The sequence below is a fragment of the Saccostrea cucullata genome, unplaced genomic scaffold (assembly GCF_032062105.1).
Source record: "Saccostrea cucullata isolate Sc308-1 unplaced genomic scaffold, CSIRO_AGI_Scuc_v1 ctg1235, whole genome shotgun sequence".
Classification (NCBI taxonomy): domain Eukaryota; kingdom Metazoa; phylum Mollusca; class Bivalvia; order Ostreida; family Ostreidae; genus Saccostrea; species Saccostrea cuccullata.
This window is the reverse complement of record NW_026921301.1, coordinates 45319-58627: the sequence shown is the minus strand read 5'-3', so window position 1 is coordinate 58627 and position 13309 is coordinate 45319. Positions and strand designations below refer to the sequence as shown.

At 31.6% G+C, this 13309-nt stretch overlaps 1 protein-coding gene across 1 annotated transcript; it reads left to right on the top strand.

Annotated features, from left to right (window-relative positions):
• The first annotated feature begins 5896 nt into the window (after positions 1–5896).
• Positions 5897–7330, top strand: LOC134259668 (uncharacterized). The gene is made up of 3 exons (XM_062742263.1): positions 5897–6079; positions 6532–6633; positions 7055–7330. Exons 1-3 carry the CDS (start codon positions 5897–5899, stop codon positions 7328–7330), a joined length of 561 nt encoding a protein of 186 aa, XP_062598247.1.
• The last annotated feature ends 5979 nt before the right edge of the window (positions 7331–13309 follow it).

Here is a 13309-nt window from a genome sequence, read left to right as displayed (position 1 = left end):
AGAGCAGATTTCAAAGCATTAATTTAGACAATGTACCCCCCCCCCCCCGATATCCCTGACCCAGGGGGCATGACATTAACCATTTTGCTAGATGCACTTTTCTTCATCATTAATATTATATACTTAGATCATTGACATAATATCCAGGAGCCACGAAAAATATTTTCAAAGAATTCATGCATTTTCACTATATAATCATTAGAGCCCCGTCCTAACACCAGAACACCTGACCCACCCTAACAAAAAATACTATAGTTAACTATAGTTAACTATAGTTAAATATAGTGATAACTTTGAAACTTTGAAAACTTTGATTTACTATAGTGATAACTATGACACTTTGAAAAACTTTGACGAAAACTTTGACACTTTGAAAAACTTTGGCGAAAACTTTGACACTTTGAAAAACTTTGGTGAAAGCTTTGACACTTTAAAAAACTTTATCGAAAACTTTGACACTTTGAAAAACTTTGGCGAAAGCTTTGACACTTTAAAAACTTTATCAAGACTTTGATACTTAGAAAAAGTTTATCGTAAACTTTGATACTTTGAAAAAGTTTATCGAAAACTTTTATACTTTAAAAAACTTATTCAAAAACTTTGAAACTTTGAAAAACTTTATCGAAAACATTGACACTTTGAAAAACTTTATTGAAAACTTTGATACTTTGAAAAACTTTGGTGAAAGCTTTGACACTTTAAAAAACTTTATCGAAAACTTTGACACTTTGAAAAACTTTGGCAAAAGCTTTGACACTTTAAAAACTTTATCGAAAAATTTGATACTTAGAAAAAGTTTATCGTAAACTTTGATACTTTGAAAAAGTTTATCGAAAACTTTGATACTTTAAAAAACTTATTCAAAAACTTTGAAACTTTGAAAAACTTTATTGAAAACATTGACACTTTGAAAAACTTTATTGAAAACTTTGATACTTTGAAAAACTTTATCGAAAACTTTCACACTTTGAAAAACTTTATCGAAAACTTTGAAACTTTGAAAAAGTTTTAGGAAAACTTTGAAAAACTTTATTGAAAACTTTGACACCTTGAAAAACTTTGGCGAAAGCTTTGACACTTTAAAAACTTTATCGAAAACTTTGATACTTAGAAAAAGTTTATCGTAAACTTTGATACTTTGAAAAAGTTTATCGAAAACTTTGATACTTTAAAAAACTTTATCAAAAACTTTGACACCTTGAAAAACTTTGGCGAAAACTTTGACACTTTGAAAAACTTTGGCGAAAAATTTGACACTTTGAAAAACTTTATCGAAAACTTTGACACTTTGAAAAACTTTATCGAAACTTCGACACTTTGAAAAACTTTATCGAAAACTTTGAAACTTTGAAAAAATCGAAATCTTTGACACTTTGAAAAACTTTATCGAAAACTATGACACTTCAAAAAACTTTATCGAAAACTTTGATACTTTGAAAAACTTTATCAAAAACGTTTACACTTTGAAAAACTTTATTGAAAACTTTGATACTTTGAAAAACTTTATTGAAAACTTTGACACTTTGAAAAACTTTATCAAAAACTTTGAAAACTTTGGTGAAAACTTTGACACTTTGAAAAACTTTATTGAAAACTTTGACACCTTGAAAAACTTTGGCGAAAACTTTGACACTTTGAAAAACGTTGACAAAAACTTTGACACTTTGAAAAACTTTGGCGAAAACTTTGACACTTTGAAAAACTTTATTGAAAACTTTGACACTTTGAAAAACTTTATCAAAAACTTTGAAAACTTTGGTGAAAACTTTGACACTTTGAAAAACTTTATTGAAAACTTTGACACTTTGAAAAACTTTGGCGAAAACTTTGACACTTTGAAAAACTTTATCGAAAACTTTGACACTTTGAAAAACTTTATCGAAAACTTTGACACTTTGAAAAATTTTATTGAAATCTTGGACACTTTGAAAAACTTTGGCGAAAACTTTGACACTTTGAAAAGCTTTGGCGAAAACTTTGACACTTTGAAAAACTTTGGCGAAAACTTTGACACTTTGATTTACTATAGTTAACTATTGATTTACTATAGTTAACTATTGATTTACTATAGTTAACTATAGTCAACTATAGTTAACTATAGTCAACTATAGTATTTTTTTTTAGGGCAGGGGCAATGAAATTGACAATTTTGGAAGAGGCATCCTTCCTTCTCATAACTATGTTCATAATTTACTGGTTTAATACCCAGGAGCATTGAAGAAGATTTTCAAAGAATCAATGTATTTTCACTATATAATCAATAGAGTCAGAAACCCCAACCCAGGGGCCATAAAATTCACAATTTTGGAAGAAACACTCTTGTTTATCATAACTATATACTTAATTAGTTTGTTTAATACCCAGGAGCAAAGAAGAAGATTTTTAAAGAATTTATGCATTTTCACTACTGTAGATCACTTAATTTTCGCGACACCTTATTTTCGCGAGATAGTCATTGACTCTTTATTAGCGAGACAAAATTTTCACGAATCGTGGTCATTGCGCTAAATAATCTTAAGGAATGCTATTATACGCGAGAATTAAATTTTCGCGAGCATACTGTCTAGCGTAATTACGCGAAAATAAAGTTCTCGCGAATAAAAAGTGATTTACAGTATCTAATCAATAGAGCCCCGCCTTAACTCCAGAATCCCTGACCCAGGGGCCATAAAATTCACAATTTTTGAAGAGGTACTCTTGGTCATCATAACTATGTACTTAGTTATTTTGTTTAATGCCCAGGAGTAGAGGAGAAGATTTTCAAAGAATTATATATTTTTACTATATAATCAATAGAGCTCCACCCTGACATCAGAACCCCTGCCCCAGGGCCATGAAATTCACAATTTTTGAAGAGGCACTCTTGGTCATTGTAACTATGTACTTGGTTAGTTTGTTTAATACCCAGGAGCAGAGGAGAAGATTTTCAAAGAAATAATGAACTTTTACTATATGATCTATATAGCCCCACCCTGACACCATGGCCCCTGACCCAGGGGCCATGAATTTCACAATTTTGGTAGAGAACTGCATGTTAATTACAATCATGCCAACAGTTTGACTGCTTGATGTCCAGGAGTAAAAAAGAAGATTTTTAAAGATTGCACTAATTTCAGTAGTTTTGGCCCCACCCCTCAGGCCCCAGGCGGGGGGCAGAAACCATTAAAATCACAAATTGTGTTTCCCTTAAAACATACATGCTGTATACCAAATTTAGTTGAAATTGGTTTTATGGTTCCAGGGAAAAAGCTAAAAATGTTCAAAAGTTTACGACAGACGAACGACGTACGACGTACGACGACGGACGAAAACAGATAGTTATAGATCACCTGACTTTACTCAGGTGACCTAAAACCAAAGAACTAAGACAGTACTGAGAGACGGGGTCAAAATTATCTTCATGCTAGATTTCACAAAATATGATTTTTTAACAAGTTCTGATCAAAAACACTAAAAAAACAAAACTGTGTATACTATATCTTCACGTTTTTCAGTTACTTTGAAGTAGAAAATTCAATAATTGCTAAGTCTAGATACCTTCATGAATTGCCCGAATTAATATTTTTCCATAAGTAAACAATGGATGATGCGTACGCAGTCGTTATCATACGCAGGAGAGTACTTTGTTCACTAGTGTGATTAACTTAAATTTTCAAAATGCTTCATTAATTTGAGTTTTAAAAAAGTTCATATAACTTTCTTCAGTTTCATACAGAATGTTTTTATTTTAATCAAAACAATTTCTGCACGCTTTCATATAGCTTAGATTTAATTCATGTGTTCTCTAAACGGCTTCCGTTTTGCTCGACTAACAATAATCATATAGACTGGGTCACGTGACCCAGTCTTAAAAGCATCCTTCATCTTATCTTCCTATAGTCAAATGGTGAAAATGAAAATATCGATTGATCTGAAAACAATATAAATCTTTACAGAGGACATGAAACATGGACCACTAGAAATTCCAGTGGTGGGATCAGGTGCCTAAGAGGAGTGAACGATCCCTTCACATATAGTCCAACTCACCATGACGTAAGTGACAACGTGATTTTTTTTCTGTATGTGTACTATAAAAAGTCGATTTCATATTTTAGCGGAGATGGCGCGGAAAACAATGCGCTCATTTATTAATACCATTAATAAAAATATCAAATATACACAAAGACAAAACCAAATGTGTGTAGCGCTAATTCATGATTACGCCAACCAACCAATACCCAGTGATTGCGCTAAATTTTGAATACGTTAATTTATGGACACAAATAGTAGATAATATTAGAGACCTGAATCTACTTATTTTAGAAGGGCCGACAATCTATTTAATTGGCGACCAAACTTCATAAATGTAATTAATAGTGTTGAAGATTATACAATACAATGAACCAAAGACCAAGCATCCTTCTCTCTGTTATATTGTTGACGTGAATAAAAAAAGTAGTAATATGTTCCAGCCTCAGATGAACCAGGAGGTAACAGCTTAGCCTGTTCATAAGTGTAATTAATGGAATCCCTTTTTAGCAGAATTTGGGTTAAGTGTAACTGGTAAAATGACTTTTATTCAAGCTCCCTTTCTGAAAAAAGGATATTCTTTAAAATCACTTTTGGCTTTAAAAGTTTAAACATTTTTGAGACTCCAAACAAGAAGTTGAAATTGAATATATCATGCCTATAGTGGATTCATTAAATCTGAAAAAAAGTCGTTAAACATTCTTACAGGACAAGAAAAAAGAAATAAAACAGTAAAAAGTTAAACGGTTATACTTATATACTTCTAACTCTAACAAGTATTCTAAGAGTGTTGAATAAGCAAAACTATGTATTCCCCTATCGGCAACTCATACCTGGTTCCCATTATAAATTTATTAAAAATGTAATTTTACACAAAAATCATTAAGTGGAAATTTTTTTACTTGATCTTTAACTCATCAAGATACAATCAGGTACCCGAAATCAGCCCAATACTCTGCATTACGCAAGACTCAGAAGAAAGCTACAGTCCCCTCCGGTTTCACTGCAATTAAATAGTAAATGAAAGAATCGTTCGTTGTTGTCTATTGAAAACATTACAACAGAAACTCGAAAATTTTAATCTATCTTGCTGCTTTGTTAATACAAAATTTAAATGACCGTTATATTTAATGACACACGTTTATATTAAAGTTCCTATTTACTTTTTTGGTTGCCTGTTTTCTGAATGAAAAGATTGCTCATTTACCAAACTCAGTGAAGCAGAAAATTTCATTGACGAAAATCAAATTCAAAATTGATTTCAGAAAATGAAAAGGATATAAACATTTAGTATCAGAAATTAAGCACACCTTTCTAAAAATAGTCTTCTTAATTCATAAATATCAAACGCCCACGTAAAAATAGGACCATGGCATGTCAAACTTTCTAAATGACAAGAAAAAATATCCTTTCAGGAATTTTCATTGGAAGAAAAAAAGATCAAAGACAGATTAAAAAAAGAAACAGAATTCGAAAGTATTATTCATCCGATTCTTATTCCACCAATGAGAAAACTCAGATTATATTGATACAATTCATTTTCATCAAGAATTTTCATAACGATACTTTCGAGAAAAAAATCCTTCATTTTTTGTTCTCTTCGCGACGCATATAAAGTAAATTTCGAAAAATAGAGGTAAAAACACCAAAATGCAACTTTCCTGTAAACGCTTTTTACTACTTTTGCAAAGAAAACTCAAATTCCAGTTATAAATTTTATTCGAAATGCACTAAACTGTACAATTTGTATCTATTCTAACAATTTTAATTATACTTTTTAGGGACAGTCATTTATGTGAGAGTCACATCTCAAATACAATTCACCATTGCCAACCAATTTTTTCCAACTGTCCATAACAAAAGAAACTGTTCAGATGTCTTACAGATTATGCCATTTGATTCACTCGATGCAAAAACTCACGTCTGCAGCCGGCATCTTACACTAAGCAGATCAACATTTCCCTGTTCCAGCTCGTCAGATGCGACGGTGAATTTTCGCGCAATGTTCGGTGCCCTTCTTCGAAAAAGTTTGAAGACCCAACAGCAATCATTTCAAACGTTCCAAAAATATGTAAGTCAATATTATCCTGGATATTTAATAAATATAAAAATGAGTATGTTTTAGGTTAATTTACGGTATACTTGATTTTAAATATTGCAAATACATTTCTGCTTTATAACTGTATAGTTTTCCCCCGATATACATGTAACAGGCTATTCTTAAACTCATATATTTTCGCAGTTCAAATTTCCGAGAAAAAAAAACCGTTTGCAGAGATTCGAATACTGGGCTGTACTGTTTTTATTAAGATTTTGTCGAGAACATACATTCAAGGGCCATATCATATCACGGAATTAATTAAATCCATTGAAAAAAAGAAATTTTGTAGTTAATCAGTAACATTAATTGACGAAGAATAAGACTTCAAAGAAGATACTGCAGATAATAAATTTGGACGTAGGGACTTCAATGTTGTTACGCCTTAGATTGTTATAAAAAGAGGTATATGTCCAATTTTTCAGCTAAGAATACGTACACCTTATGTAACAGACTGGTCCTTATTTTCAATGAGACCTTGCCTAAGAATTCGAAAACGATGCTCAGAATGCAGTTCCATGAATCAAGTAAGTGCAATTTATGTATGTTGTTGATTCTTAAGCATATAACAGGTTGAAAATATAACAATATAACATGTTGTAAATTATTTTGATTTACTTTGGAAAATGTAAAATATTTAGCATGATGTAATTAATTGTGTACATATACAGTAAAACACGATTACGCATTTTTTAAACTGTTTTAAAATGTTATGAAAAATAAGAAAATAAGTTTATTAGGAATCAAACTAGTTAACAGTATGGCCTTTTCCTTTAAAAAAGTTTTTCACTGGTATTGCTTTTTATATACTTTTTTTGCTATGAATCCAAAATATTTTGAGGAAAAATGATAATTTGATCCATGTTATTGTTTCTTCACATTGTTGTAGGCCACGGATCTACATGAAGATTTTGAAACTTTTGTAACAATATCAGAAGTGATCGGTAGCATCATTCAGGAAGATATCAAAGTCTCCACTCAAGAACTGGAAATAGTAGTATCCTTGAGGCATCTACCAAGCAATTATTGTGTGAAATACATACATTTCTTCTGTCTGGAACAAATAACATCGGGGATGGATTTATAAATGACGTAATCAAATCTAACGACTGGTGTGTTTTCAGTTCCATTTCATCTAGGTATGAGAGGGATATATATCTGTTGCGACAAATTGCCAGTATATCGTCTAGAATATATAACAGATACAAAACTGTATTCTTATAAAATATTGTAAAACGTATTAAATTACCTATGAAATGATTGATCGGTTGTCAATAAAATGGTACTTTACTGTATCATTTTCTATGCTAACCATCTAGTTACAGTCATTTCAACATTAAATATTTCGGCTTTGTTTATAAGCAAGATGCATAAGATGCATTTTGTTGACATGTGACGAAGTTTTTTTTTTGATTTATGATTTATATAGAATAAATATTCTTCTGCGATTTCATTTTCCTTTTTCTGGTTTAAAGTGCCAAAAAGGCTAAAGTTTTAGATTTAATGAATGTGTGCAATTAACAACGAAATATAGAACCTTGGATAAAAGCCTTGCAAATACTTTATTTTGACCACTACGGAAGAATTTACAGTTCATTGGTACGATGAACCAAACGATTATTAAATAAGATTAACAAAACCATTTGTATCGACCTAGTGAAAGGCGACTAGCTGTTGTACAAGATTACGGTCCTTATAAATACAGGGGTAATACAGGCTCAAGGTCGTAGCAAGGAAACATTCTGAACACGATATTTCCAGTACTAAAGATGCTAGTGAACTTCAATCGTAATTTTAAAAATGGTTCAGAATCCGACACAGTGATAGAGAAAATGTGAAACATCGAACACAGTGCAACTTTACAATGAAATGGCTGTGAGGAGTCCTGTGAATTTCAAGCAAAAAATAATAGTTTCCTTTACAATTAAAAAACAAGTGCATAGGAGAAAATATCTGAAGAAATTTCTAAAAAAGCCAAAATGTAAAGATGAAAATTACACAAAAAATAAAAAAAACAGTTTTGATGCTAGACTTAAATAATAAAATGCGAGCAAAAGTTGTTGCTGAGGGTAAACTTGACTCCTAATTCCCCAAGGACACTGATATCAGAGAACATTATTTAAGGTAAAGAGGGGATACAAAATAAGAAAAAAAATATAGGAAAATTGAAGTGATTTATCAATAAACTTGACTCTCTGTGCATAAACCCTAAACAATATTGGAAACTGCCGGTAGTAAATGATTTAAGATACTAGTATTCTATCCCTAATAGCAACAGATTCAATGAAATTGTATAAACATATCAGATTAGTAGGTGTTAAATACACAGTATATTCAGACATAATTCCCATTTATTACTATTTATCATGTAAGGGTGTGATGTGTCCTAATTATGACCTTGAATTTTTGATTATTAAAAAAATAAAAAAATTAAATTAAAAAAAAATTTATCTGGTAAAAAAAATTGTTTTCAGTTGTTTTTCTATATCTATCCACAAGTACCTGTGGTCAGTATGTCCAAAAAGTATCTTTCCCGATACCGATAGAGTTAGACAGGCCCACTGCTCCTCAATATAATCTGGGAAAATGACCATTTTCCACGAAGATTTAAAGATTTATACCTTGTCATTTTGGTATGCTTTGAACATGAGTGAAATAACAATGTTACATAGTATTTTCTTTTATGGGCTGCTATAACAAAGTTCAGAGGACTAGAAGAGTTATCCCACGTTGTCTAAAACCAAGTACATTTCCCAAACAAACGGATATAATGTCTATAACCTTACAATAACGGATATTAGAGAGGTGACATTTGATTCTAACGTCTCGGGTACAAATCTCACTGCGTAATGTGGAGAGCAGTAAGTTTGATGACATATATACTTTAATTAATCACATTTCACGTATTTCTGGCACAAAAAAAGATCCCTCACTGCATATTCAACAGTTGCTCAATGGATTTATGAGCCGAGTATAGTTAAAAATTAATTTGCAGGTCGCCACCGGCAAGTGGTGGCGTTTTGATGAGAGGGACCTTCATCCACAAAAAAACAGACAAAGAAACAAAATAACGACTCAAATTTTGAAAAAGAAAAAGTTTTCTTTCCTATCAGATATTTGGAACGTACCAAAAAATTTAATATAACTTTCCTAGAGATATTGTTTTTAAAAAAAACACACATGCCTTAATTTATGATAGCTCACTGGCCAATAAAAATCAAATTTTATGGTTGAAAGCTACTGCAGTAGAATAAATAATATGATAAAAATATAAGACTTTTTAAACATTTATGTTTCCTATTCATATAAGAACAAGATCAAACTATCAAAAATATGAAATACAGCAGATGGTACTATTCAATTTCAGAAAATAGGTCCTCCGCTTTAAAGTTGAATGGTTTGCGTCGGATTGATTAATGACATTTTTGTAACTATGTTGTCTGTCCTTAATTTTTACAAGTATACGAGGGTTGATCCAAAAGTTCGTGGAATTTCTTTCTAAAATTTTATCGTGATTTGATGAAATCAATCAACAGGCATATTCATAATATAGAACAAAATGCACATTGAAAAATTTCACTACTTTCCTATTACCAATAAGGTCACACGAGCTTTAAAATGGAATAAACCCGTTCACTGGTTAGATATGTCACGTCAACTTAAAAATGTCCAATTTTAATACGTTTTATGCTGCCCTTTTCTCCATTTTTTTTTTCTCAAGAAAAGCTACTGCCAACTTATCTTCATTTTTTTACTCATATTTCAAAATACTAACCATCTTTCCATATGATGTTCCAATTTCAGTAGCAATGTCGAGAACAGTAATTAACGCTGTTAAAAATATAAAAAAGAGCGTCTAAAAACTTTTTAAACATTTATTTTTCTTAAATTTCTTATGCCAAGAAAACAAGTAACTTAATGCATTTTTCCCAAGCTATGTCAAAATATATGATAGATGAATCCCGGGATACAAAACGTATGACTTGACCGAAATTTGACGTTATCTAACAACTTAAAGATGAGCAATAAATCAACAACTTATAAACTAAATATCCAGTGAACTCAGTAAAACTCTCACACAAAGGTTTATAAGTTGAATAATGACATAATTTGAAAATTTGGCATTTCCAAACAACCGTTTCTATGGCAACTGCCATAAAGGTACTATGGCATTTTTGTTTTTTAATTTAAAATATTCTGTGTTATATTTTCATTTGTAATTTTCAACATTCCACTGAATTAAATAAAATATACCAAACTTTTGTATATGTTCTGTTGCTAAAGTTACCACCAATCGGAACAATATCTGTCAATCTGTTTTATTATAACCTATGTTAGTCATCTTATTAACTGTGTAAAATCAGTTTGTTTGGTCATAAACAATCTACGTAATTTCATAGAAACGTCATACATAATTAGTGATCGACATTTTCAACCCATTCAATTTTTATCGTTGAGGATAGAAAATAATAATGCATATTTGGCCCTAATGGGTTAAAAACTATAGAACACAACTATTTTTAAGAAATCACCCACAGATGTAAAAATATTAAAATAAGTTATGTTTTTTTTTTCAATATTAGGCTTTCAATCGGCAATCCTCGACATCCTCCGCCATACTCCATTCAAACCTAGGATGTGATTGGTGGAGGAATACGCATCAGCTCGATACATTTCTACGCCAGAAACTGCCTTTTCACTCATTTCATATTTTGCACTGCGTTCTTAACTGGGGGGGGGGGGGGAGGGAGGTCAACAAATTGACCAACAGATTTTAACTTACTTTTAAGATATGATATCTTAAGCTGTCAACTATCATTTGACAAATAAAAATTTCATACATTTTAGTTTTAAAATTTGATTATTCTTTATCTCTTTATGTGAAGCTCTTCTTCTAAAGGGGGTCAAAATAGTCTGAAAATGGCAACAACCCCCAGCCCCTTTAAAAAAGGTTTCTTAATTTTGTGTAATTCTTCACTGTAAAAAAGATTTCGATTGCAACATTATGTTAGTAGGTTTGAAAGCAAAGTTTTGAGCGCGCCACAAAATAATGTACATTGTATGAAAAAAAGTATAATGACATTTGAACGAAATTCAAATAAGATCACATGTCTAAACCAGCAAGATGGTAGAACACCTTTGACGTCCGAGGTTATGTGCGAGTATCGGGCTTTATTATAATTAGATGTGATCACATGACCTCTGTTTGCATCCGATAAAACTTAAATTAAATTCTTCATTATACATGTTCGTGAATTTACATACAGCTCCTTTTGCAGCAAACTCAGCTCCTCATATTGCTCTTTCTTTCTTTATCAATCTCTCAACAAATAGTTCTGATAAATTTTTAATCTAAGAACGACCTTTCATTCTCAAAGCATGCCAATGATATGTCAATATTTCAGACGATAAATATGGTGCGCTGAGAGCGGAAATTAAAGCGTTTAATCATCGATTTCTGTGTGAACGTAAACTAATAAACGTGCCTTCTGAGATAACATCACAAAACAATAATATTTAAATGTCATTCTTTATGGTTTTGGCAAGGATCAGTACACGTAGCTGCATTATAAACTGTAACTTTCTGGTTAAAAAAATGGGTAGGCAACTCTTTCCTATGTCAGAATTCTCTCAACTAAAAGTTGCTTTGTGCATCTCTGCGGCTGTAGTCCTTCAATAAGGGAAACAATACCAATTATATTGTCATTTCTGCCCAGTTTATTTATTTTTTCCATTTGCCAACATTTTTGTTCTTTTTAAAATTCGCCAGATTGCGACTAGGACAAAATTTTATTGGAAAACGGTACCATCCACTAGTACTTTATTTCTTTTCCTTAAAAAATAATGAAGTGCAAGAAAACAAAATAGAACATATTTCAAATTTTGCATGGCATTTGAAGTATTCATTTTTGTATATTTTCAGGCAATATTATACATGTATTGTCTGGTTTCATCGGCAACATATTAATAAGTGTTACCGTTGGACTATATAAAACGAATTTTACCTGAGAATACAGTCAATAAATGTTTTGTTTTACATTTTTTTTTGTCTTACGTGTATCTTGTGCTGTCTCTTGTGATTGTAAACTTCCTTTACCAACACTGATGTTAAAACTTGATCATTGTCTAACACCAACGAACACAAATGAGATTAACTGATCCCGCCCGTGATCTGAAGTACCTAGCGGTTTATGAAATATGCAGAGATCTCGAATAACGTTCAAGCTCGAATATTAAACATTACAAAATAGGGTAGTAGAGCAAATCCGTACAGACCTCAAAAACATCAGAGGTGGGATCAGGTGCCATGGATCAAGGAGTGAGCATCCCCTTCCGATCGGTCACATCAGTCGTGTGCCCATTGTCATGTTCGGGATATAACGGTAAAATCGTCGACAATTCGGTGTGTAAATAATGGCTTAACAATTAATATGAAAAACATCAGTCAACATTTGACTTGATAGATTGAATTGCCGACAAGGTCATCATATCAACCTTGGAACTTACGAAATGATGACTTTAAACGAGACTGATGATATTCTTGCTTCATAACTTGTTTGTCATTAACTTACATCGTTTAAGAGATTGTTCATATTTAAAACATGCTCTTCTGTATCGAATCAAAGGAGAGAAGTAAGCTCCGTATGTAGGTGACAATTTAAGGGTATATCTCATCGACAGGTCTAATATCTTAGTCCTTGGTCTAACATTGCTTTTTATTGCTTTTTATGACCTCTCAATAAAACATTAGAAATGATAGTCAATTTAAATAAGATTTTTTTTTAAAGATATAACAACCAAATTCAATCAGAGTACACATTTATTATAGCCAGCGTCGCGATCTCAATAGACAAACGTGTAAGAACAAAGGAAATTTGGAATGAAATTTGTACGTACGTCATGTAAATTTTTGTGTGAAACCTTCTCAAAATTCCTTTGCTACCAGGATTCAATGCGATAATGGCGAATAAATAAATTAATTAAATAAAAGGTCTTTGGATTTTAAAAATCTCAAAAGCAATAGGAAAATACTCTTCAACTTCTTTCGTCAAAAATTGCACTAGGTCTATAGTTTCAACCAGACGCTCGGCTGTCTCCGTAAGCTCCGACGAGCTCTGTTACGTCATGTGACTTCACAGCTAGTTGTGATGTGCGACTTGATGTTTGAAGTAGCTGATCAATGTTTCAAGTCGTATTTTTGAT

Bases quoted from the DNA above. Each gene is read 5' to 3' on its own strand.
- LOC134259668 (XM_062742263.1), top strand. From the start codon at position 5,897: ATGCCATTTGATTCACTCGATGCAAAAACTCACGTCTGCAGCCGGCAT. The intron at 6,080-6,531 runs GTAAGTCAATAT...CCAATTTTTCAG, and splicing joins TTCAAACGTTCCAAAAATAT to CTAAGAATACGTACACCTTA. The intron at 6,634-7,054 runs GTAAGTGCAATT...AGTGATCGGTAG, and splicing joins AATGCAGTTCCATGAATCAA to CATCATTCAGGAAGATATCA.